The following is a 22,758-nucleotide window of genomic DNA, read 5'->3' on the forward strand; positions in this document are numbered from 1 at the left end:
TTTGCTCATCTCTTATTGGCGCAGACACCTTCCGCCACGCGGTTTGGGCTCTTCTTATAACAAGTGCGCGCCTGCTTCGATGGGATTGGTCACAATAAAGCACACCGCATGTGGAAGATGACGTCGATCACGTTGCATGAGTGCATCTTAAAGTGGGAAGAAACGTTGGAAGAGTTATAATACCACGTTGCAGAAAACGAATACCGAGCTAATACCTACTTTTATTTCAAAGTAAGTTAACTTTTTTTTTAAATAAACTTCTTTCAAATGATGTTTTCTACAGCAATAAGTAGTGATAGTGAATCATGTAGATTCACACTAAATGCGTCACATTTTCAGAACCAGATCCAGCCAATGCACCGCAAACGCGCTATCAGTATCCGCATATATCACGCCAAAGATGTACCGCCGACTTGCTGGGAGATTTATCGCAAGATGCTTTATTGTTTTAGCTCACTGCAGGGTAGAATATTCTTTTTAAACTTTGCGTATATTTGATTTATGCACAAAAAATACCTAAGTGACCTTTTTGCGCTTGGCCGCATCTTCGCAACGCATCTTGACTTTTGAGGCATGAAGACGATCCTTAAGATTGTTGGCTACCGAAGCACCACAACAAATGCATCTCAGGGAGTTCTTTTTAGCTGTTTATGCAGTAGTCAACTCACGTATTCTTTCGCCGTGTGCCATAAAACTTGTTGGAGTAATCCCGTAAATGACGAGCAAGAGTTAATTCCTTAAAAATTCATAATAAGGCATTTAGAAAAGTTATTTCAAGATAGACCAGAGAAGAACCTTTGAAGAGTTGTGCGTGTTCGTATCGTTTATCACCCTACTTATTCTTATAAAAGCCTTCCAGTACTGTTTACATTTCTCCTCATACAGCTGCCGCGCTATTCCTTCCTATCGAATGGCGGAGATCTGTTTTGTCGCGCCAGTGAGATTCACCCCCAAAAGCACAGGCAGATGATGCTGTCGCCAAGTCACCCTTCCCCTCCTATATGCGATATAATCAGCAAAGCCGCCACCGCAGCAGCAACAGCAAAGATCGCCCAGAACATATTCAGCCACCTACTGGCTGAACGAGTGATCAGTTTTCAATTGGATTGCAGTGTGAACGGTTTGATTTGAATTTGCGCGCCAAACATCCTCGCCCCTCGTAGATCATCCAGCCAGCATGGTCCAGATCGGAGTGCTTCCCGCGGCGGCGATCGTCGCCGTGGCCCTGTTCTGCATCCACGGTAATTGTGCGACGAAAGCGATCGAGGTGTCAAATATTGGGTGAAGGTCGTGATTGGTGATTTTCTAAAGTGCAACCAGTTGGGCGACATAATAATTGAATAGTAGCGATCGTGATCATCGAAGATAGTTGCGCAATGAGGGATTAGAATGGGAGTGTGATCGTCGGAGATGAAGTTTGTTATCATGAGGCCTGTGAACGAGATCACCACTAGTAGCTGCCAATATTGAGTAATGCGTGATGGGATGGTTCCGGTGATGTTCCGAACCGGTGAAACGTAGTGAGAAGGTCATCCAACGCGATGCGTGATTGTGAGCGATGATGAATTTATAATTATGAAGATGAGTTTCGTAGGCGGTTCACCTTGAAGGTGTTTATTCCACACCGATTAGTTTAGCATATTTCTCGTTGTCGTTTAGGAAGAAGATATATTATTGGCTGGGGAATCATAGGTCCTAACGTGGTGCTTGGAAAAATGAGATCCAGCTGAAATCTCCAGAAAAGAATTCGTAGAACAATGATAGAAAATTTCTGTAGTGAAACCTGCAACATTCTGAGTCAATACATATACTAAAATAACGATTTTTTTTTAATGTTTTGTTATCTCATCTGAATGGACAATATATCTGATCAGAAAAACAAAAAAATCCTGTGAAAATGATTAAACTTTCTTAGTGGAATATCTTCACCTGTTATAAAACGAGTTTTAGTACTATTCTATAATCTATCTTATTCCACCACGTTGTAATCTTTACAGATACGAATATCGATCTCAACTGTAAGGCTGTCTTCAGCGTCTGTAAAAATTAAAACGTGGTTGAATTAGATGGAATAGTACTAAAACTCGTCTTATAATGTGGATCTCAAACACTGCATAAAAGATTTTTATTTTCCCGTAACCTTTTGAAATACCAAAGAGGTTTTTCAGGTTTCAATAGGATTGATTTGGGGGATTACCAGTTGGACTGAGGTTGAAAATCGTAGGATGAAGAACGATTAGAACAAAAATTATGTTTTGTTTGCAAAGGACGAGGCTTGTGGTTTTATTTTCGATAAATGATAGAAAACAGCAGAAATCCATGAACAATATCACAGCTAAAGGAGTTGTCCTATAAAGACAGCCAGTGTGGTATTACCGAATAAACGATTCATAATTGTTGACAGCTGAATTTCAGGCAAAGTACATAAACCTGCTGGTCATACGACTGGACATAAGTATCGTGCAAGAGATTTTCCATTATACTTTTTCGAATATTAGGGGGATTCACTTAACGGCGTAGGTTGCTGTGTATCTGTTTATGGAAATGTTTTATAGGCGATTTGAAATATGTCCCTTGTGAATGAGTGTGAAACATTTCTATAATCAGATACGCAGCAACCTACGCCGTTAAGTGAATCCCCCTATTGTCTTTTATCGCATGGAGCCATGAAGAGCGATTCGACAAGAATCTTGGAGTTAGAGGCGCCAATCTACCATTTTGTTTAAATTCGTCAGGTAGTGTCTCTCGAATGGAAGCCAATTCCAAGCAGGTGAAATCTGGGAAATAAGTGATGTATAATGCGGGATACTGGAACTAGATAAATTTATCGACTATCTTGGAACAACTTCGAAAACCTAACAAAAAACTTTCTATTTGTTGTTACAAAGATACAGTTTCTTATTTGATAATAGACGTAAATAATTTACACCATGCGGTTAGGCTGACGATACGTACCGGTACCATATTAAACGGGACAGTCCCGTTTTTAGACCTTACTGTGTTGTCCCGTCGTAATCTAAAAGATCCTCAATGTGTCCCGTTTCTTCCAGACATTCTAATTTTTCAGATTAAGTTCATTTTCGATTATTCTTTTTGAATCTCCCGAAGTATTTTTTTTTCAAATCTGCTTTGACACATATTTTTTCATTTGATTCTTTTCGGAACATTAGGAATCATTCAAAGGCTTTCTGAATATTTATTTACTGTAAAAAAACGACGGCATAAAAAATGTATAAATCAACTGAACAAAATCGTGTTTAAGGCAGCTTCAAACCGAGGAAAATTTGGCCGGGTTAAAGGCTAGATTTAAGGTCCCCACGTACTTTAAGGCTAGTTTTCATTTCAGGAGCTTGTCTGCAAATTTCGTTCCCATGTGTGTGGACGGGATTTATGGGATTCCGTAATGAAAAATTATAAATTCGGCCCGATAAAAAATACAATCCGGAGGATATCTCCGAGAGTCCGAGCTGTAAACCAGACTATAAATTGACCAGGAAAGTAAAGCGACGAAATTGCAAAAGTCCCGTTTTTTTTGGGAGCACATGGGAACAAAATCAATCGACAAAATTCCATAGGTGTGTGGAGTTTGTTCCGTTATTATTCAAGCGGGAGTCTCCAGGAAAACATTTTGCCTTGACAGTACAGTACATATGACTATAATCGAAGTGCAACGACTGCTTCGATTATTTTTTATTTGATTGTTGATGTGGATGGCCTACTTCGATGATTTCAAAGCCATTGAGTATTTACTTAGGGGAACCGTTCGGCACTTCATCCCATAGCTCATATTTCCATCTCACCAAAAACAAAGCAATGGTGTTAAAAAAACAATACTACTTCTTAGGGTGACTTGGCCAGAAGGGCTTCGCCACCGGGGTACCCCTGACTTCTGGTCACGGCCACGGAAGTCGTCTGGGGCGGGTTACAACCACCTCTTTTCCCAAGGCCGGCTCTTCGCTATTCTGCTGATCAGGGAACAAAGAAACACTACACCGTGATTTCACTTTTCTATAATTAGTTTTATTGTCACTTACTGTGTGGCGTGTCTCGTGTATAGTGTGTAGGCTGGCCAGCGATGACGGTATGCTCGAGGTAGACTGGATTGGGCGGGCGGGGTACTCTGCATGCACTCCAGACCAAATAACGTGGTCTTTTGGCCCAAGATGGCTGCCGGTGGACGATGTCGCTCCACGACGTGGTACGTTTCCCGATTAAGGAGATGGCGGCACAAAGCGAGTGATTGGTCGAACAGGGACCAAATCCGGCGCTGGTGGAAGAATCACACCTCTGCGCTAAGCACTGATGGGTCCTAATAGAAATTTGGACAGGACATTTAGGGAAGGGGCTATGCTACTGGGTTTTAACTATTTTCCGTACCTGACTCCAATGTATTGAGCAATCAGAATGATCTTGATAGATCCAACTAAACTTGATGTGGTTTCTACCACTGTAAACGCAGCGAAGATTAAACTGCGTTCTTGATTCACTTTAGTAACTTTTACCAACTTTTGTGTAACATTGATCTGCTCACTATGACGGTTGGAGTTGGAAAGAAGGATCTTCTTACCCAGTAGCTAAAACCCCCAAGACCCCCTCCTTTCCTCATGCAATCTCGGTAATCTTCCCTTCTCCTATATCCTTCCCGTTATTCCAATACATACCCAATCCTTTATCATTCCGTTAATTATAGTGTCCTGTGTTTAATGTGTGAAGTGTGCTTAACCTAATGATTACATATTTTGATTTGACGGTTGGTTTATTGGGAGTGGCTAATTTAAATATTTATTACAGCGGTTTACTCTCTTTGAGTTCATACTGAACAGCAGTATGCTCTTCTGCTCTCTATGCTTTCTTGCTCTGGACTGGGGAAATAGGGTGAACGCACCAGAATGGTAACAATGGAAATGAGTTTGGTTTGTTTCTTATTTTTGTGACTTTTATCACCAGTGAGCATGCGTGTTAGCAAAAAGAAGCGACGAGATTGGTGCTGTATTTCTTTGTTTTGCGATGAGATGAATATATGTTCAGTGAGATGGAAAACGGAACAGTTCCCCTATATAGTAAACGGCAAGTGCAATTCCACTAGCAGACAAGGTGTGAGGCAGTTGTTTTAGTGTCATTTAAATCAATTTCGATCAAAAAAAGGCTTGATTAGATTTGACATTTATTCTCATGCGCCAACCATATTCATGGAAATAATTAAAATTACATTTCTCGCTTAACTTTTCAATAGGACCTAAGTAACATTTTTTTCATGAATTAATTTGAGTACTGCAATCAAAAGCTTTCATGTTGTTCTGTTGATTGCGCTATTCAAATTAATTCATGAAAAAAATGTTACTTCCCCACGCCTCAACGTCAATAAAACAGAAAACAGCCATTCTAATTTTTCAGATTAAGTTCATTTTCGATTATTCTTTTTGAATCTCCCGAAGTATTTTTTTTTCAAATCTGCTTTGACACATATTTTTTCATTTGATTCTTTTCGGAACATTAGGAATCATTCAAAGGCTTTCTGAATATTTATTTACTGTAAAAAAAAAAACGACGGCATAAAAATGTATAAATCAACTGAACAAAATCGTGTTTAAGGCAGCTTTAAACCGAGGAAAAATTTGGCCGGGTTAAAGGATAGATTTAAGGTCCTCACGTACTTTAAGGCTAGTTTTCATTTCAGGAGCTTATCTGCAAATTTCGTTCCCATGTGTGTGGACGGGATTTATTGGACTCCGTAATGAAAAATTATAAATTCGGTCCGATAAAAAATACAATCCGGAGGATATCTCCGAGAGTCCGAGCTGTAAACCAGACTATAAATTAATTTGAAAAGTTAATCGAGATTTTATTAATGTTCTTTCCATGTTGAGATTCTTGTTATTCTTATCCGCATTTTTCTTACTTATATTCATGAAAAAAGGGATTTGGCACCGGAAATGATTGTTCCCACCCTATTGCCCTTTTCGCATTTGTCTTTTGACATTTTTTTCTTTAAAATTATTTTTTCCTAGCCTTCGAATGCCCACAACCGGCTTTAGTCAGGGTACTTTAACTATTCATAACTGGAAAAGTTTTTGATATTGGTCGATAATAAAATCCTGAATGCATGTCTAAGAGTAGATAAAAAAATCAAAATTCTACAATTAATTTAAATATTGAGAGATGCGTAATTTTCTGTTCCTTCATGTTTTTGTTCGCGTCCCCTTTAAGAGTGAAATATTTGTGGAGCAATATTTTTTCACAACTAACTTAATACAATAGTAGGTTGTGATAGTAAATGATTCACTAAAATCTTTCTAATTTCTTACACGGAAATTGAAAATAAAGACCATACATTTTGAAATTTCCGCAGCTCTTGAATTTTATCACAAAGTTTCTTGGCTTATCCAGTTTTGCAAGAGCGTTCGTCCCGTTTTTTTTTCACTGAAATGATCTGGTCAGCTTAACTATGCTTCACGTTATAATATTCTCCCGTGTTCGAGATTCTTAAGCTACGAATAGTCTTCCTTCCGACACATTCGTAGGTGGTCCGCATTTGGAAACCGAGGCCTTGTGTGATCAATAGTTCCGGAGTTTCAACCAACTTCACGGAATTATCGGAGACGAGCCAGCCTCGGGCTGAAAGTCTCTTTAATAAAGAAACAAAAAAAAAAAAAAAAAAACTTCACGGAAGTGCTTTCACTTGCAATTGCACAACATGTGAAAGATTTAATTCGAAAAAAAATATAGGTGGGTAGCCACTACCTTCGGTGGGGTTTGATCCCACGAAGCCAGTACGCTAGACAGGTGCTTTCCCTGCTAAGCTGCTGTGGAGCTACTCTGCCGTGAGTTCTGCACTCTATATGAAACCGTAAACCGACAATCCGCTCTATTTAATGTTGGAGCAATTAACAAATTAAGCCACAGCCATTGCCGCCAACTTATTCCATGCTCTCAACGAACGAATCCAAAAGACAATCAGAATACGCCAATCTTTTCTGCTTTTTTGAGTTATCCTGCCGTGAAGCAATTGATCAGAAACAATTTTAGAATTTTCTTCCAGACATCCAGACGAGATCTTGGAGCGTCTAATCATACCAGATGCGATCTAATCATACCTGGTACGATCGATATGTAGAAGATACCTCTATAGATGATTTTTCTGGTTTACCAAATAAAGAACAACTCGTAAAAATACTGCAGCAGAGTAAAATGCTTGCGTTGCCGGTAGCAACTACGTTGACACCAGGATTCTTGCAAGCAATCTGCAAAGAATTCTCCTACTATGATTATGAAAGGATTAAGGGCTAGTACTTAACACTGATTTTCGACGCATTTGGAACCATTCGTCCAATTTTGGTTGACCCAAAGAGGACATTCTCAGCGAATAGCAGCATTGCTTACAAAATTCGAGTGCGGATTGGGAGATGCATCACTCAGTATGTTATGTCCACTTAAGTTTCATTTTGCCCAGCTCAACATTTGAAGTTTGTCAATAAATCTTGTTTTTCACCCAAAAGTTCAAATCAAAATTCTTTTTATGTTCATGAACCTTTAACAAATACCGGTATTTTACGGTATTAATATTTTACTGATGCCAGCCAATACAGAATACCGGCATTTGTCAAAAATGGCCAATACCGACCACCCTAGCTACGAAGGACCTCCGTCGTTCTCCGTAGCTCAGAAGGCTACTGATGAGATTGAATTTCCAACACCAGGCACATAGCCGAACTCTCGAAATCTATTTTTAAAACCAACTTTATCACACGTATTGTTTTTGTATAATACCAACCGAGTAGGATCAGTATTTAGTTATTTGGGGGGAGGCTTTTCCTTGAGTGGAGCGGAGTCTCCTGCTTCTAATAAATTATTGGCGAACTCATGTGTGTTTACAACTGACCTGCTGGGGAATACTTCCGGCATACTCTAGATCTTCTTCTGACTAACCACTAGGCCAAATGTTAGGTACGGGTTACCACTGATGAAATTATTTCACGCACGTTTGCAAGGTGCAACATGAGTGAGATTTTCACGTAAGTTGATCACCTCCTATTGATCACCCCCTATTTTATCGAGAACTAAAGTAGGTTTGTTATAGCGTATTTTTTAGTGTTGATCCTCTAGACCAGCGGTTCCCAACCTGGGGTACATGTACCCCTGGGGGTACCTTCGCTGGCCTCATGGGGTACCTCGGACGAGAATGTGAAATGGCGGATGTAGTACAATTCCAATTAAAACTTATTGATCAAGTTTTGATAATTATGCAATTTTTTATTTCAAGACTATGTATTGTACATAATATGCATGGCGATTAGTAAATCAAAGCCTATTGAATCCTGTCCTCCAAAACAAGCACAGTGTATGAGGGGCTGTGCGACAAAAGATCAAAAGGACAAAACGTTAAATGAACAAATTTAAAAAATCTTCAATGAAATTTACCTATTCGAAACAAAATTTTGAATAATATGTTAACAACAAAATTAAAGTCTGAAGGTACGGAAACCTCCATTTTAAAGACATGAAGGCTTTTTTCCGAAAAACTCATTTGCTTCGTTGCAAGAGAATTGGAAGCAGGCCGTCTCTTAAGAGGCTCTGAAGCCTCCCTTGAAGGGACTCTGAAGCCCCTTTCAAGGGCTTGAAAGCCGCCTTTCAAGAGGGACGGGAGCCTCCTTTCAAGAGGCACGAAATTTATCATCCATGAAGATTGAAACCGTACTTTAAAGTGGCTCGAAATCCACTTCTAAGAGGCTCTGAGGCTCTGAAAACTCCCTTCAAGATGCTCGGAAGCCTTCCTTCAAGAGGGTTGAAAGCCTTTTATCAAGAGGCTCTGGAACCCCCTTTCAAGAGGCTTGGAAACCTTCTTCAAGAGGCTCAGAAGCCTCCTTCCGAGACGCTCAGAAGCTACCCTTGAAGAGGCTCGGTTTTCTTCTTGCAAGAGGTTTGTTTGCTTTACTTTAAAAAAAAACTCTGAAGCCTCCTTTTAAGCGGTTCGAGAGCCGCCTTTCAAGAGGCTCTGAAGTCTCCCTTCAAGAGGCTCATAAGTCTCCGTATAATAGACTTGGGAACTTCCCTTCAAGAGGCTCAGGAGCCTCCAATAGGCAAAAAAAGTCCTGCAGGAAGCTAGATGTATAAAATTACTTTGAATTGGAATTTTTCTCGTAATAATGCAAATTTCAGCCAACTTCATGGAGCGCAATATATCCCGTTAGTTTTCGTCGTTTTTTCATATATCTTATCTACGCTTGTTTTCATTTACACTAAAAAAATAGGGGGTACCTCAATTAACGCAAAAATCTGAAGGGGTACCTATTAAGAAAAAGGTTGAGAACCGCTGCTCTAGACAAATGATCGTTATGTGATTACATAGTTATTTTATGGATTGACAACCTTATTTATTCTTTAGTACGGTTTGTATGTTTTGACCCTCCTAAAGATTTTTTAGTGGCCACGCAATATTTTAACAGCTTCTCATAACAATGACCAAATGCTTTCGTTTTTGACGTAGGACTTACGTCTTTCTTTACTTTACTGGGTGTCATTTAGATTTTTGGAAATCGAGAGCGTTACGCTGGAAGGGAAGATTTTGAACGTTACTAGCGCCTTTATCCTTCGATGGATTTTTAAGATTTATATATCAATCGACTTGGATGCTCTCCAGCATTTTGCATATTTCATTGAAACTTAAGATTATTAACGATAAGCTATTGAAAATCTCAACTCTTGTCAAAGCCAGCAAAAATTTCATATGTAACCAATCCCGTGCATTCCTAACACGGACATCAGAATGCGGTATCTTACGGGCTTTCGGGTCTACCGGAAGATTTTCTTTGTGTATAAAAGAAGCAGTGCCTGCCGTGTGCGAGTCATTACAATTTGTGACAGCAGCGCGTACTGACGTGCTTTTTGCTCGCACATTTTTCGTTTCATTCGTTCGTTCGCTGTTTACCTACACAGCGATAGCATGCAGTCACCTGCGGTAGAACTGCCGGTGGGACTGCAAATATGCCTGAAAGAAGTGGGCGCAATTTTTTGTCATTCTGTGCTTGATGATGATCGGATGCAGTGGTGTCGGTTGCAATGGATGCAATCGTCCATCGCATCGCTCGCAGTTCACGGCTAGAGGCCGATGATGGCGGAGGCAGTGAGGGCAGCGGTGGTAGATGAAGAAGAATAAACTTAGAGAGATTTGGTCTGCTCATCCACGAAAAGTGATTGGTTTCATAATCCACATGATACCGGGATGGGTTCGAGTCATGTCATTTGACTGACCATATGTTAAGTTGTGCTTGGTACTAAACGACACGTATATTAAAACATGCACTACTAAAAATCCACACATATTTATTGGCAAAAATCCATAGATTTAACTTATGATGTATATCAGCGCACACATAACCATTGTTCACGCGAACTACTAATAAAATATATATCCAAATAAACTTTATGTGTGGTCTCGAATTAGCGATTATTTAATTTATGTGTGGTTCTATATCAATTATATTAGGGTGGAGCTATTGCAAAAAATTATAACGGCTACACATATATCTTATATAGATATTTTTGGCAGTGTGGTTATACTATAACAGTTCTGATTCCCCAGCAAAAAAAATCAACTACACTGATGAAAATAGAAATTTGATTAAAATAATTACTTACCTTTATTCGCAGAACGCATTAGCAATTAAAGATGCACAGTCAGCAATAGTGGTAATATCCAGATTAGAAAATTTCGCTGTATTACATGTAAATGTTTTAAAAAAGTTCGCAAAAAAATATTTCCAGAAGAATATTTAAACTTGACGTAGACTCGGAGTTTGGAATCAAAACATTAAATAATTTTTCGTTGACGTATTAGCAGTATCTCCTCTATTTTAGTAGGGTTACTGCTCCTTGACTTGTTTTTTATTGTTGTGATTTTTTTCAGCAGTAAGCACGCATGTTAGCAAAAAGAAGCAACGAAATTGGTGCTGTATTTCTTTGTTTGGAAAACGGGACAGTTCCCCTAAAATAGCACATTTTGCCCAAGTCTGAAAATTTTATGAATAGAATTTTTAAACTTTAAATACTATCATCAATAAGAAATCTATAAATGTCCTACATTTGCTTGAGTAAATAAGGGCTAAATAGTTTGAAACAAATTAATTATTAGTTTTATTTCCAGAAGTTTTGAAAAAAAAACAAATAGCTAATAATTCTATAGACCATGGAAGTTGACGTTTCCAATATCGATTCCTTTAATTAAACTCCATAGATCCAAAAGTAAGAAGTTAAATGTAAATACGTTACGTTTATACAAGTCCTACGTCTACTCGCGGTTATGTTAAAAACATTACCCATTGCTCGTTTTTTTCACAGCACAAAGCCATAAATATGCTAAATGATCTGTACTGATAAAAATGTCAACATTCCATCACAATTTTAGGATATTTGGATTTTAAGTTGTTGCCTCAATATGGAGTCATTCATACAAAAATTTGGCGAAAAAAAAATATATATATATCTGTTCTCAGGCTTGCAGTTTTTCGTTGATTTGACAGATTTGATGAAGGGTCGGCAGGAATAATTATTTATTACGTAGATATCATAGAAAGGGGATCAAGTCTCCCCAAATTCTTAAATTGCATGCGCTGTCGAATTCAATAACAAAAATCGTTCATGTATACGCACAGTAATTCGAAAATTCTTCGTATTTTGAAGGAAAAATATTTAAAAATCTGAGAGCACCTTTCTACTTTAATCAAAGCAAGTTCTTGGAGAGAGATCAATTTCCCCCGAATATTTTAAAAGTCGATTTTTGACAGCACTCCAAAAAATCGATTGTGTATCAATAACAACAATAATTTAAGGACTGCCATACATCAGTAAAGTCAAATACTATCCAGCTTTCCACGATCGCCATAATGGCGGCTACTATAAAAAATTCGACAGTAACTGCATCCGACACCAAAACGTTATCGACGATGTTGTATCTGAGCAACCATTTTCACTTCACAGCTAGAATCGAAAAGTATTATAATTTTATATCCATGAGGATAATCTTCATAGGGCGCTCTTTGTTAATATCGATGCTTAAACCCCAAACCCAATACAACGGAACGGCGACGGAAACGGAAAATCTGACAGAAAATATATGGGCTAACTGTCCAAGACCCTCAAAAGCTGGATACCCCCAAGAACACTGTGGTTCGGTGAAAATAAACGGTTACAAGGAAATACGTTATTCATAAGTAAAAGAGAGTGCTCGATTCCAGGCTTAGTGAGAATCTGATAGTGAGAATGATGTTTCTGCAAAAACATGGTGGAAATCGGATCATGACTGTCTAGAAAGATGCGTCAAAGCCTCGGTCAAGGCATTAAGAGCTACGCAGAATGGATACGTTTGCGTACGTTTTGACAATTTTCCCAAAACGTACGCAAACGTATCCATTTTGCGTGGCTTTTTACTCCATGAGTAAAGTAAGGAAATAATAATTTACTGGAAATAAAGAGAAAATATTACCTGATTCAAAGTTTAAAGTTTACAGTGCTTTTCAGTAGAGCAAATTTTAGTATTTTTTTTCAACATTTAAGTCCACAAAGTGGTATGACAAATGCATTCTGCAGAAAATATTGACGCAGCTTCTGTAATCAGAATTTGTTTCGGAATGTTGAAATACTAAAAGAATGTCCTGTGTCCGGCTCCGCTCTACAAGTTTGAGCAATTGTTTAATAAGGGATTAACTTGGTATCGAAACCATGGGGTCAATGGCAGTAATGGTAAAAGTCGCTCTAACTATTTGCTATCGAAAAGAATAAGTAATATCAATTACTGCTTACTTGCGTTACACTATTGAATTGCGGAAGAACATTATTGGTAGGCTTTATAAGGCCCTCTGATGATGATTACCCAATAAACTATTAATGGATATACGTGAGTAGTAAATTAATTTTGGTTCCCATAGTGGTGCTATCCATTGATTTCTTATGAGACTCGCCACTATTGGTGCAAGGGAGTCAATTTTGTTAAGGAAAATCATTGTTTTCAATAGTTTTTCAAGCGAAATCTTAAGATAAGTTGCCTTTAACAGGATATTTAAAGCACGACGCATCAACTGAAACCATCGTAAAGTGTATAAATATGATAAATCTCATTAAAACCCCTCTACCTCCACTATTGGTGCTACCACTAAGGGTACGGTTACCCTAGCACGAATAATAAGCTTCATTGCTAACGCAATATCGAGTTCTATTGAGCTCGAAATAACGATTTAAAATAACACGGACATCTATATCCATTCCATTCTGAATCCTGCCTAGGATTCATTCACACTCGTTGGATCAATGGAGATGCATGGTGCAGCTTCCAACAACTAAATCGGAACATGAATTTACCAAAACCACCCTTGTACTAGACCCGGTGTATAAATGAATAATTTTCTTCAACCTAAAATGCAAAAAAAATGTTAGTTTATAAATCTTAAAAAAGTTGTTCCTAGATTCAAATTTCAGTTTTGTCGAAATGTGATTATTATTTTCATTAAAATAAATGAACAGCGTGAAAATTGTTGCTTGGGTACGACCAGCGTCGAAAGCAGGTCAGCGTCGGAAGCAGTTACTGTCAGATTTATTTATAGCAGCCGCCATTATGGCTAGCGTGGAAAGCTGGATATTTCTTAGTGAGTCTGTGTGAAATTCGCGTATGTTTATTTACTTTTGTGATACATCGGAAATCAGAAAAGGGGATGAAGTCTCCACAGTCTCCCCTACATGTTCAAACATTGGGATTAAACTTGGGTTTAAACATGTGCGCTTGCACAGTCCATGCTCTTATTCTAGAATGCAGAAAACTTGGCCAAATGCACGGGTTGCTAGAGAAAATATTGTTGATCCTTCAAGTTTTCACGATCCCAGCCTTGTTATTTATGTCTAGAAGTTAGAACAATTCAACCAAACTTCAATGAAAATGTGATTGGAAATCTGAAAAATACTTTGCACATTATACAGTCGCCTTATCCACATCTCGATATTTAAGGGACCATCGAGATAGAGAGAGATCGGGGAATGGAAGGAAAATTAAAATGGATACTAGATCCAAAAAAGATCGTTGTTATGAAAACGACAACAAAACAAATGTCGTTTCTTGTTGTGGATGTGTTTGTTATTGTCCAAAGATGGTCTAGTAGCCTGAGGGAGTTTTCGGAAAACACTCAGTCTCTGTTATCTCACGGACTTTGCGATTTGGGCGTAACTTATTTTGTAAACAAACATTGGAAGGCGAATTCCTGCTAAAACAAGCATTTCATGAGGAAACCACGGTATGGATCCGATAGATTAAGCTTTCCTCTAGCAGATAAGGGAATTAGTTTAGGATGAAAACGCTTGCATTCTCCGGAATTCATAAAGCAATGTTTGTTTACAAAATAAGTTACGCCCAAATCGCAAATCAGTCCCGAAATATTTTTAGTATACTGGAGGAAACATTGTAATCTAGAGGACTTTTATGTTAAACGAATTCTGAGTTCAATTGTTAACTCTGTTAACCTTCTATAAAAAGCAGCATGTATCCGCAGGAAGGAGCCCCCCTAAGCCCAGCGGTAAGACGCGCGGCTACAAAGCAAGACCATGCTGAAGGTGGCTGAGTTCGATTCCCGGCCGGCAATTTTCGGATTGGAAATTGTCTCGATTTCTCTGGCCATAAAAGTATCATTGTGTTAGCCTCCTTATAAACGAATGCAAAAATGGTACCTTGGCTAAGAAACCTAGCAGTAAATAACTGTGGAAGTGCTGAATGAACACTAAGCTGCGAGACGGCAATGACCCAGTGGGAGATGTAATGCATTTAAGAAGAAGATGTATCCGCAATCAGGCTCCGCCAAAGCGACCGTGTGCCGCTGAAAGCACACAAGCCCAAGTCCTGGTGTTAGGTGGAACGATGGAACGATGGCTTCCGACGAGACAGGAGGTTTGCGCAGGCCCAATAAGCCGCCTTTAAAAGCAAACATTACGAATGACATAGAAGATAATACGAGCTGCTACCTTTTACCAAAGCTGTGGCACCACCAATTAGCTGGGAACCGGCTTCATAGTGCTGGGTAGAAGCGTCGATGCGTAATTGGGAGGCAGCCAATCAACGCAAGGATGTGCAAGCTGAGGATAAAAGGCCGTTTCTTCAACTACAGCAACATCAACGTGCACTGCTGGAGCAGACATACCGCTGGGCTACACAAATCTCAATCAAGATCTCAATCAACTTTTCCAGATCATTTCCATCTCAAAATATTTGAAAGTATAGTCTTTCAAAATTGCAAGTGGAACAATGATTCAACGACATATTTTTAACATCAGTTCTGCATTAAATAAAGAGTCCAATTTTTTATACAGAACAGATGAGTTAAATACTTTGTCATATCTTTGAGACTAAGCCAGTTTGACAAAACAAAATTGCAATCAGTACTGTTAATACTCACACTCACTAACAGTCAACTTCATCTGAATGCATCACTCAAAAAATTCCCCAATTTTTGATTAGTAGGTAGTAGCTAGATTGCGGCTTGCCTAAAATTTATTATGAATCAATCAGACGCCTATTACACCACAAGCATAAAATTAGCACAACTAATTCGCACATCTCTTTCATCACCATTCACCACCGATCAAGGACACAAAGTAGTTCATTCAGGAACATATATTTGTTAAATCATTATAGTTTAACACTTATCGATGCCAAACTAATCCTAACCTATTCGTTGTTTTTGACACATTACAGCAAACAGTCAGTCATGCCCCGAAAAGAACGGTCGATTTCCAGTTTCAGACCAATGTGACGCCTACATCCAATGCGTTGTAAGAAATATCCAACTTGGTCAACACTTTTGACTGTATTCATAATCCCTCCGCGTTTATTCCCAATCTCTTCAGGATGGAGTCCCAGAACAAAAGCTCTGCCCGGATGGGCTCCTTTTCAACGAAAAATCGAACCTTTTTGCCTACCCTTGCCAGTACCCGATCGACGTAGACTGTGGCAGCAGAACTCGCACGCAACCGGCTATTCCGACCGAGGACTGTCCCCACCAGTTTGGCTACTACAAACTGGGCAATCGCGATGATTGTGGTACCTTTATGAACTGTGACAATGGTCGAGGCTTCGTTGTTGAATGTCCCTACGGTCTCGCCTTCAACAGTGCCACCTACCAGTGCGACTGGCCAGACCTGGTTGAGGATTGCGACGCAGCTGCTTACCTTGGTTTCAGCTGCCCACCACAAGGTGATCTGATAGCACCGATCCGGTTCTACCGAGCCCCGAACGATTGTCGGAAGTATTTCCTCTGCGTTGGTGATAGCCCGCGAGTTAACCTCTGTGGTCCGGAGCAAGCATTCAACGAATTAATCAACGCTTGTGATGGAGTCGAAAACGTCACCGGGTGTGCCATCTAAAGCTGCTTTTTGTAGGATTGTAAATTATGCTACTTGAAAAATACTCAATTTCTTAGTACTTAAAGCCTAGTTCGGTATTTCAAGAATAAAACAATTAGTACAGTTTTCGCACACGTTTTAATCGATATCACAGCCGGCAGTGTTTGTTCTCTCCGTACAAGACTTTTAATTCTTTATAAATCACCTCCTCGACAAACTTTCTCTGTCTTCGCTCCAGGTCCGGTCGAGCTGCCTCAGTCAGATTTTTGAATCCCGGTTTGTGCACCAAAAATCCATTATCCAAGATGTGAAAATTGTACCCCTGGACGCACATGATATAACCCTAAAATTAAAATATTTGCTATTCAATTGCTCACAAGATTTCAATGAAAGTAACAACAACGAACCTGGGTCATTTTGTCGAACTTTCCCTCCCAGTTCAATCGCTCCTGGTACTGCGGTTCTCGCTTGGTTCCCACGTAAATCGGTTCCCATAGGTCGAAACGTCCCTCTCGCTTGGCCATCGAAAGGATGTCCATCGTTTGATTCGGTTTGTCAAATTGTAGCCACTCATCATAGTTCGGAACGGTATGACATTGAGCGCAAATTTTCTCGTGGAATTTGATGGCCTCGCCGGTGTTTAGCATCGAGAGTAGTTCGGTTTTGTTCTCCGGAACAGAGCATGTATCGGATACCTCAAATACGGGTAGAACGTAGACACTTGGTATATTAAGGGTGAACTGATACGCAGGGTTGATGACCATTTGCAGGAACATTTCGATGAAGCCCGGATTGGGGTAGAGCTCGATGTCACTCGCCAGGACGAAGTGAGTCTGAGCGGCATCTCGAGCAATGTTGCGTCCAACGTTCACTGGATAGGTGTGGTTGAATGTGTTGTCAAGTGTTGGAAAAAGAAAGGAGGCATTGTTCAAAGGGCAGTCCGGTGGTTTTTGGAGCAGCTCTCTATAGAATTGAATCTAGAGTTAAAATAAAAATAAAACCACAATCAAATTGATATACTCTGGTAATTTTGTAGAACTTCAGTCCGAAATAATAAGGTTTTCGGATTTCAGTCACATGAAAATGTTGATAATTTGAAATTATCAACATTTTCATGTGACTGAAAGCCGAAAATACTGATTATTAGCAACAAATACAGCAAAAATCCTTGAAAATTAATTAATTTGAAGCCGTAGAATTTTTAAAGTGTTTATTGGAAGATTTACCTAAGTTAGTGTCCAAAGAATTCCCAAAAGATATGCCGAGGTTAAACAACAAACGACTTGCCGAAAGTTGAACATGCTGAAGTGAATTGACATTTCCCACCAAAAACCAACCAATAATTTTTGGCGCCTTTAAGTATTTATAAAAATAAAAAACAAATAAACGAAAAGGTTCTATTTTTCAAGATTGACCTAACATTTGCCCGACTTTGAACGAACATCGAGTAAATTTTTCAGGCCGGTTGGATCGTAACGCTCGAACTGATCCCCTCCCTCCCCGTACATGGCGTTACGTAATTTGTGAAACGCCCTATACAATTTTTGACGGGAATGGTCAATTGAATGTCTACACATCTGTGTAGACGTTCAAATCGTCTTCAATTCGACGACTTTTTAAATTCATTTGCCTTTTTTAAACTTAATAATTAATAATGGATTTTTTTTAAGTATTACTTAAAGAATTTCTGAAGAAGTACAAAAGGAATTTCCGGAAGAATTCCTTAAGTAATTTCCAAATGATATCTTAATGCAATTTCCGAAAAAGAAGGAATCCAAGTGGAATTTCCTTGGGAGCACGGTTGGATGAATATCTGAAGGTATTCCTGAAATAATTTCCAAAAGAATTCCTGAAGGAGTATCTGAGATATTTCTTAAAGGAACTTCCGAAAGAATTTCTAAAAAAATTTATAAAGAAAATTCTGAACGACCTACCGGAGAACGTAGCGCAATGGATTGTAGTTTCAGCAATAATATTATTGGCTGAATTCTAATAATACTTTATTAGCCTTTATTAAAAAAAACATTTGAATCCACCATACACATTGTTGCATGCATGGAGGGCATGGAGTGCGATCCTCTCGTTTAATAAAAATAATGTGCACTCGCTTGACTGTGGATATACAACAGTAAAGCACATGTGGAGATTGGACAAATCAAGCATCCGAAAGATATTCAATTTGCAAAAAGAGAGCTAATTGCGGTGGAGGTTGGTACTCGGATTCTGATGGCTTTTCCGCACACGTAACCTTTAAGTGGCCTTGTTGTGTAGAGGTTATCACGCCTATCTAGAGAGTAGGAGGTTGAGGGTTCGAGTCCCTCCAAGACACGTGGATTCTTTTTCGCAAATTTCATATCAATTTGTCCATTTCGAAACATGTGCTGTGCATATGCACATGCCAAGATATTTAACAACGAAGATTGTTTTGTGGAATTTCCTAATAATTTGCTTTGGTAACTCTGAATATTTTTCGAAGAATTTCTCAATAAATTTTTAGTGGAAATTCCGTAAAAAGTCTTTAGTAAGCTTCGGAGAATTTCCATTGGTTGTGAGCTAAATGTATGGAGATTCTTATTATGTCCCATATTTAAACTCACCGGTTTCGGCGGAACCCGATCAAAATCAAAGTACAGATGCACCGTTGCGAACTCCTCCACCAGGTAGGACTGCCGATCGCAGTAAATCAGATACCGCAGAACCTCGATGGCTATTCCGAACTCGTCTCCTGGTGCGTAGACCGCCAAGCTGAGCGGACCTTGCCACCGTTCCAGCAACGGCACTACATTGTCCAGGAACCGATAGTCGCCGTGGGTGGTGTAGGTTATGCTTTCGTGGCACTCCAACGGGGGCCTCCTCCTGGGGCTGATGAAATTCTTCAGCACGTAGAACTCACCGCGGGTCTCAATGCGGTAGTTTGCATCTGAGGATTTGCAATTTAAGAGAGATCTAATTAAAATATAGTGATTATTGCCACGAGGAATTGTGAAAATATTACTCACTTTAACGTTTCTAACAGTTTGGTTTCATCAACAGGCGGATGATTGCTCCAAGTTTGTACGTATTGATTGTAGTTACGGTGGGTAGGATTATGGGGCGTGAGTAACCCAACAATGCAAAATAGTACGAAGCACCCAACTATTAAGGGAAGGACTAACTTTAAAATGATTAAACCGTCTAAGACGAATTAAGTACTGTCCATTTAATTCCACTAGTTAATTTCCGTTATCTTTGCAGATACGTATTTCGACCACAACTGTGTGGTCGTCTTCAGTGTCTTGTACTCGACTCGACTTGAAGAAAACAATCGCAACTTACACTATTTATACTACGCTAGGTACCTAATCTAATCTTATTTGCCTACTTTATTTACCTATACTGTAAATTACTTTATTGTTTAGGTAGAAACTTGAAGAGCCAAGAGCTGCCATTTCCCTGATCCTTATTCAACAGCGCTGTTTGTACCTGTCGGTGGATTTCCAAACTCTCAGCTACATCGAGTTTCCATGGGAAGAGACATTTCTTAAGATTTTAATATTTGATGCCGTAATTGGGTGATTTTCCTTATACATGCTCTGCTACCTTAGATCTAAATTCGTAATGTAATCCCTTATCGTTTCTCTTTTCCTTTACTCACTTCCGCCATATGTTCCTTGAACCTTATATCTAATGATCTTTTGTTTGGCCTACATAGATTTTTTCACATTAGGAACAACTTATCTTATAAACGCCTGCCTTATTCAACATTTCTACTTTATCCTTCGTTGAACCCAATAGAGACTTGAGTTGGTTGCTTCTACTGGAGAATACTAGATCGATGCCGAATTTCCTTAGTCGAGGGCGTAGCTGGTTGGTGATGTGTTTATCATATGGGACCGAAACTCTTTTCAGCGGCTCCTCTATCGGTGTCAGCGTTGTATGTCCATTTCGTCGTAGGAGTCCTTTCCTTCTTGTTGATGATCGCTCGTATAGTCCTCTCCTGGTATCCGTTGATCTTCGCTGTTTCAAGATGTATTGTAGTTCCTTCGTTTTCCTTCTTCGCTCAGGGGTATCGTCTGCATCCTGTGGATCATGTGATGAAATGCTGCCATTTTATGTTGGTACGAATGGTTCGATGTATATGGGATGACTCTCATGGTGTTCGTGGGCTTCCTGTAGATTTCGAGGCTCAATGTTGTATTTGCTTCCCTGATGACTAGTAGATCCAAGAAAGGTAGTTTACCTTCTTTTTCCTCTTCGAAGGTAAATTTGATGTCCTTATGCGTTGTTTATCGCTTCCAAAATCCTGGGTAGATCCTTTCGGTTGATGATGCTGAAAATATCGTCGACGTATCTCCACCACTTCTGGGGTAGTATTCCTTGTTCTTGTAGGTTGTTCTCCAGATTCGCCATGAACAGTTCGCACAAAAACGGTGATAGTCTGTTTGTAGTAGTTGCCACGAAATGTGAAGTAGTTCTCCGTCATGCATAGCCTTGCCAGATTTAGGTACATCTTCACCTTTCCTCGCCATGTTGTTTCCGTCCTTTGTGTTAGCAGCCAATCCTCTAGAAGATTCAGAGCATCTTTCACTGGAACGCTAGGAAACAATGCCGCTACGTCGAATGATAACATTATGTCCTCTTCTTCGATGTGTCCTGATTCCAACAACTTCTGGGCGAACTCCTGGGTGTTGATTGTGACTGACCTGCTGGGGAATCGTTTCGGCATACTTTGGAACTCATTTACCAACCATTTGGCTATGTTTTGGGTAGGGAACCCACTGATGAAACTATCTCTCGCATCTCCTTGCCGGGTTTATGGATTTTTGGTAGTCCTTTAATCCTAGGTAGAACCGGGTTTACTGTCTTCACTCAGGCTTCTCCGATGATCGCCTTACCTCCTTTATTGTTTTGTCCGTGAGTCGTATTAATCCTGGTAGCGGATCCACTCTCAAATGTCTATAAGGTCCTCCGTTGATTTTCGTCGTCATCTGTTCGTCGTAGTCCTCTTTATCCATTACCACTACTGCGTTTCCCTTATCGGCTTTTACGTAGTATACTGGTTTTCCTTAAGCTCCTTTAGAATCCTCCTTTCGTCATGGTTCGTTGTCCCGTGCCGTCCTTTTTTGATGGCGTCTGCCCCGATGTTCCTCGCTGTATTGTGATCATGTTGCTCGATGTTTCGGGAAATCGCAGTCTCCATGTCCACGATGATCTGTTCATCGTCCGATTTCTGTGTTATCGCATACCCCAGTCCTTGTTGAGGTGTGCTAGTTGTTCCTCCGTAAACTTCTGTGTCGAACGGTTCACGACGAATCCTTAGATGATCTGTCAGGTGGGTTTGTCAGTGTGAACTTCCTCTGCTGATTTCGCTCGCAAGTTGTTCAGTTTTTTCCTGTGCAGTCTCCTCTTCCGGTCTGATTCACATTCTTCTGCTTTCTTTACCTTCTTCAAAAACAGGTCGAATGATTCCGCGTTAACCTTAGCTAACTTCAAATGCATATTGTAGCACCCCAAGTTACTCGTTCTAATTTAGCGTAATGCCTCTTTATAGATGTCTTCATGAACTCGGACTCTGCTTTTTTTATTAATACTTTTTGGTACATGAGATCCCATCTTAATCTTATGGCTGACGGGCGTCAGCTTTTCTATTAGGCACTTCTTAAGGAAGGCCGCGTCCTTAATAATACTAGCGATTGTTCTCCTTAAATTGAGAAAAGTATTTCGCTCATGCCGCTCAGATGCCATTTTCAGAAAATATATTAAGCTCTTTTAGTGGAGATATTAAATTGTCTGAAAGCATACATGTTTCTCATGACATATAAAAAGTAAACATGAAATAAAATCCTATTGAAAACAGAAGAAGAAAAGGAACGATGAGTGTGAAGAGACAGCACAGAACCACCGTGAAGAGCATTTACAGTGACACATGAGATACCGACTGACGCAAGAAACATGAAAATCGAGACGGAAGAACGATGGACGAAATGAACATGCAACGCGAAGGCATGAAATATGAAACCTCGACGATAAAACAGGATATGTTCTGAAAGGTTCAAACTAACAAGGAAGGAACATGGCACAAAGTTAACGTAAGTTCACGAAGGACATGAAATGAAATCATCTGAGATCAGAAAGATGATAAGATGGTACAGGTAAATAAAATGATGTGGTGCACGGTTACAAATCAAGCTGAGTAACCACAGTTATAACACAAGTGCTAATGAACAGCTGAATATCTTAGACTATTCCACTAAAAGAGCTTAATATATTTTTCTTTAAAATGATTGATTTTTCAGGTACTCGTTGGACATTCAGTCGTTGGTAGGCCACTTTGTTGTTCGAAAACATCTTGCAGATCCGAGTAGCGTTATCTCATAGCAATCGCAACTGTCTGGAATTGAAAGAACC

The 22,758-nt window shown here is 39.5% G+C and overlaps 2 protein-coding genes across 5 annotated transcripts in view; one reads left to right on the top strand and one right to left on the bottom strand.

Moving 5' to 3' along the window:
• Positions 1-1,056: 1,056 nt before the first annotated feature.
• Positions 1,057-16,497, top strand: LOC134213726 (protein obstructor-E). Its single transcript, XM_062693028.1, has 3 exons — positions 1,057-1,241; positions 15,725-15,801; positions 15,877-16,497. Exons 1-3 carry the CDS (start codon positions 1,178-1,180, stop codon positions 16,390-16,392), a joined length of 657 nt encoding a protein of 218 aa, XP_062549012.1. The 5' UTR covers positions 1,057-1,177; the 3' UTR covers positions 16,393-16,497.
• The window catches only part of LOC134213724 (beta-1,4-glucuronyltransferase 1-like), a 40,908-nt gene continuing 34,586 nt past the window's right edge, over positions 16,437-22,758 (bottom strand). For 2 of the 4 annotated variants that reach the window (XM_062693027.1, XM_062693026.1), the window contains exons 2-6: positions 22,651-22,741; positions 19,371-19,525; positions 18,969-19,317; positions 16,779-17,348; positions 16,437-16,714 (exon numbers count right to left, since the gene is read on the bottom strand). In XM_062693027.1, the coding sequence (XP_062549011.1) occupies positions 16,520-16,714; positions 16,779-17,348; positions 18,969-19,317; positions 19,371-19,525; positions 22,651-22,698 (1,317 nt within the window). In that variant the 5' untranslated portion in view covers positions 22,699-22,741 and the 3' untranslated portion in view covers positions 16,437-16,519. Of the gene's footprint in view, positions 16,715-16,778; positions 17,349-18,968; positions 19,318-19,370; positions 19,526-22,623; positions 22,742-22,758 lie in introns of all 4 variants that reach the window. The other 2 variants (XM_062693024.1, XM_062693025.1) reach the window with 1 other exon arrangement.

The sequence above is a fragment of the Armigeres subalbatus genome, chromosome 2 (genome assembly GCF_024139115.2).
Source record: "Armigeres subalbatus isolate Guangzhou_Male chromosome 2, GZ_Asu_2, whole genome shotgun sequence".
NCBI lineage: Eukaryota > Metazoa > Arthropoda > Insecta > Diptera > Culicidae > Armigeres > Armigeres subalbatus.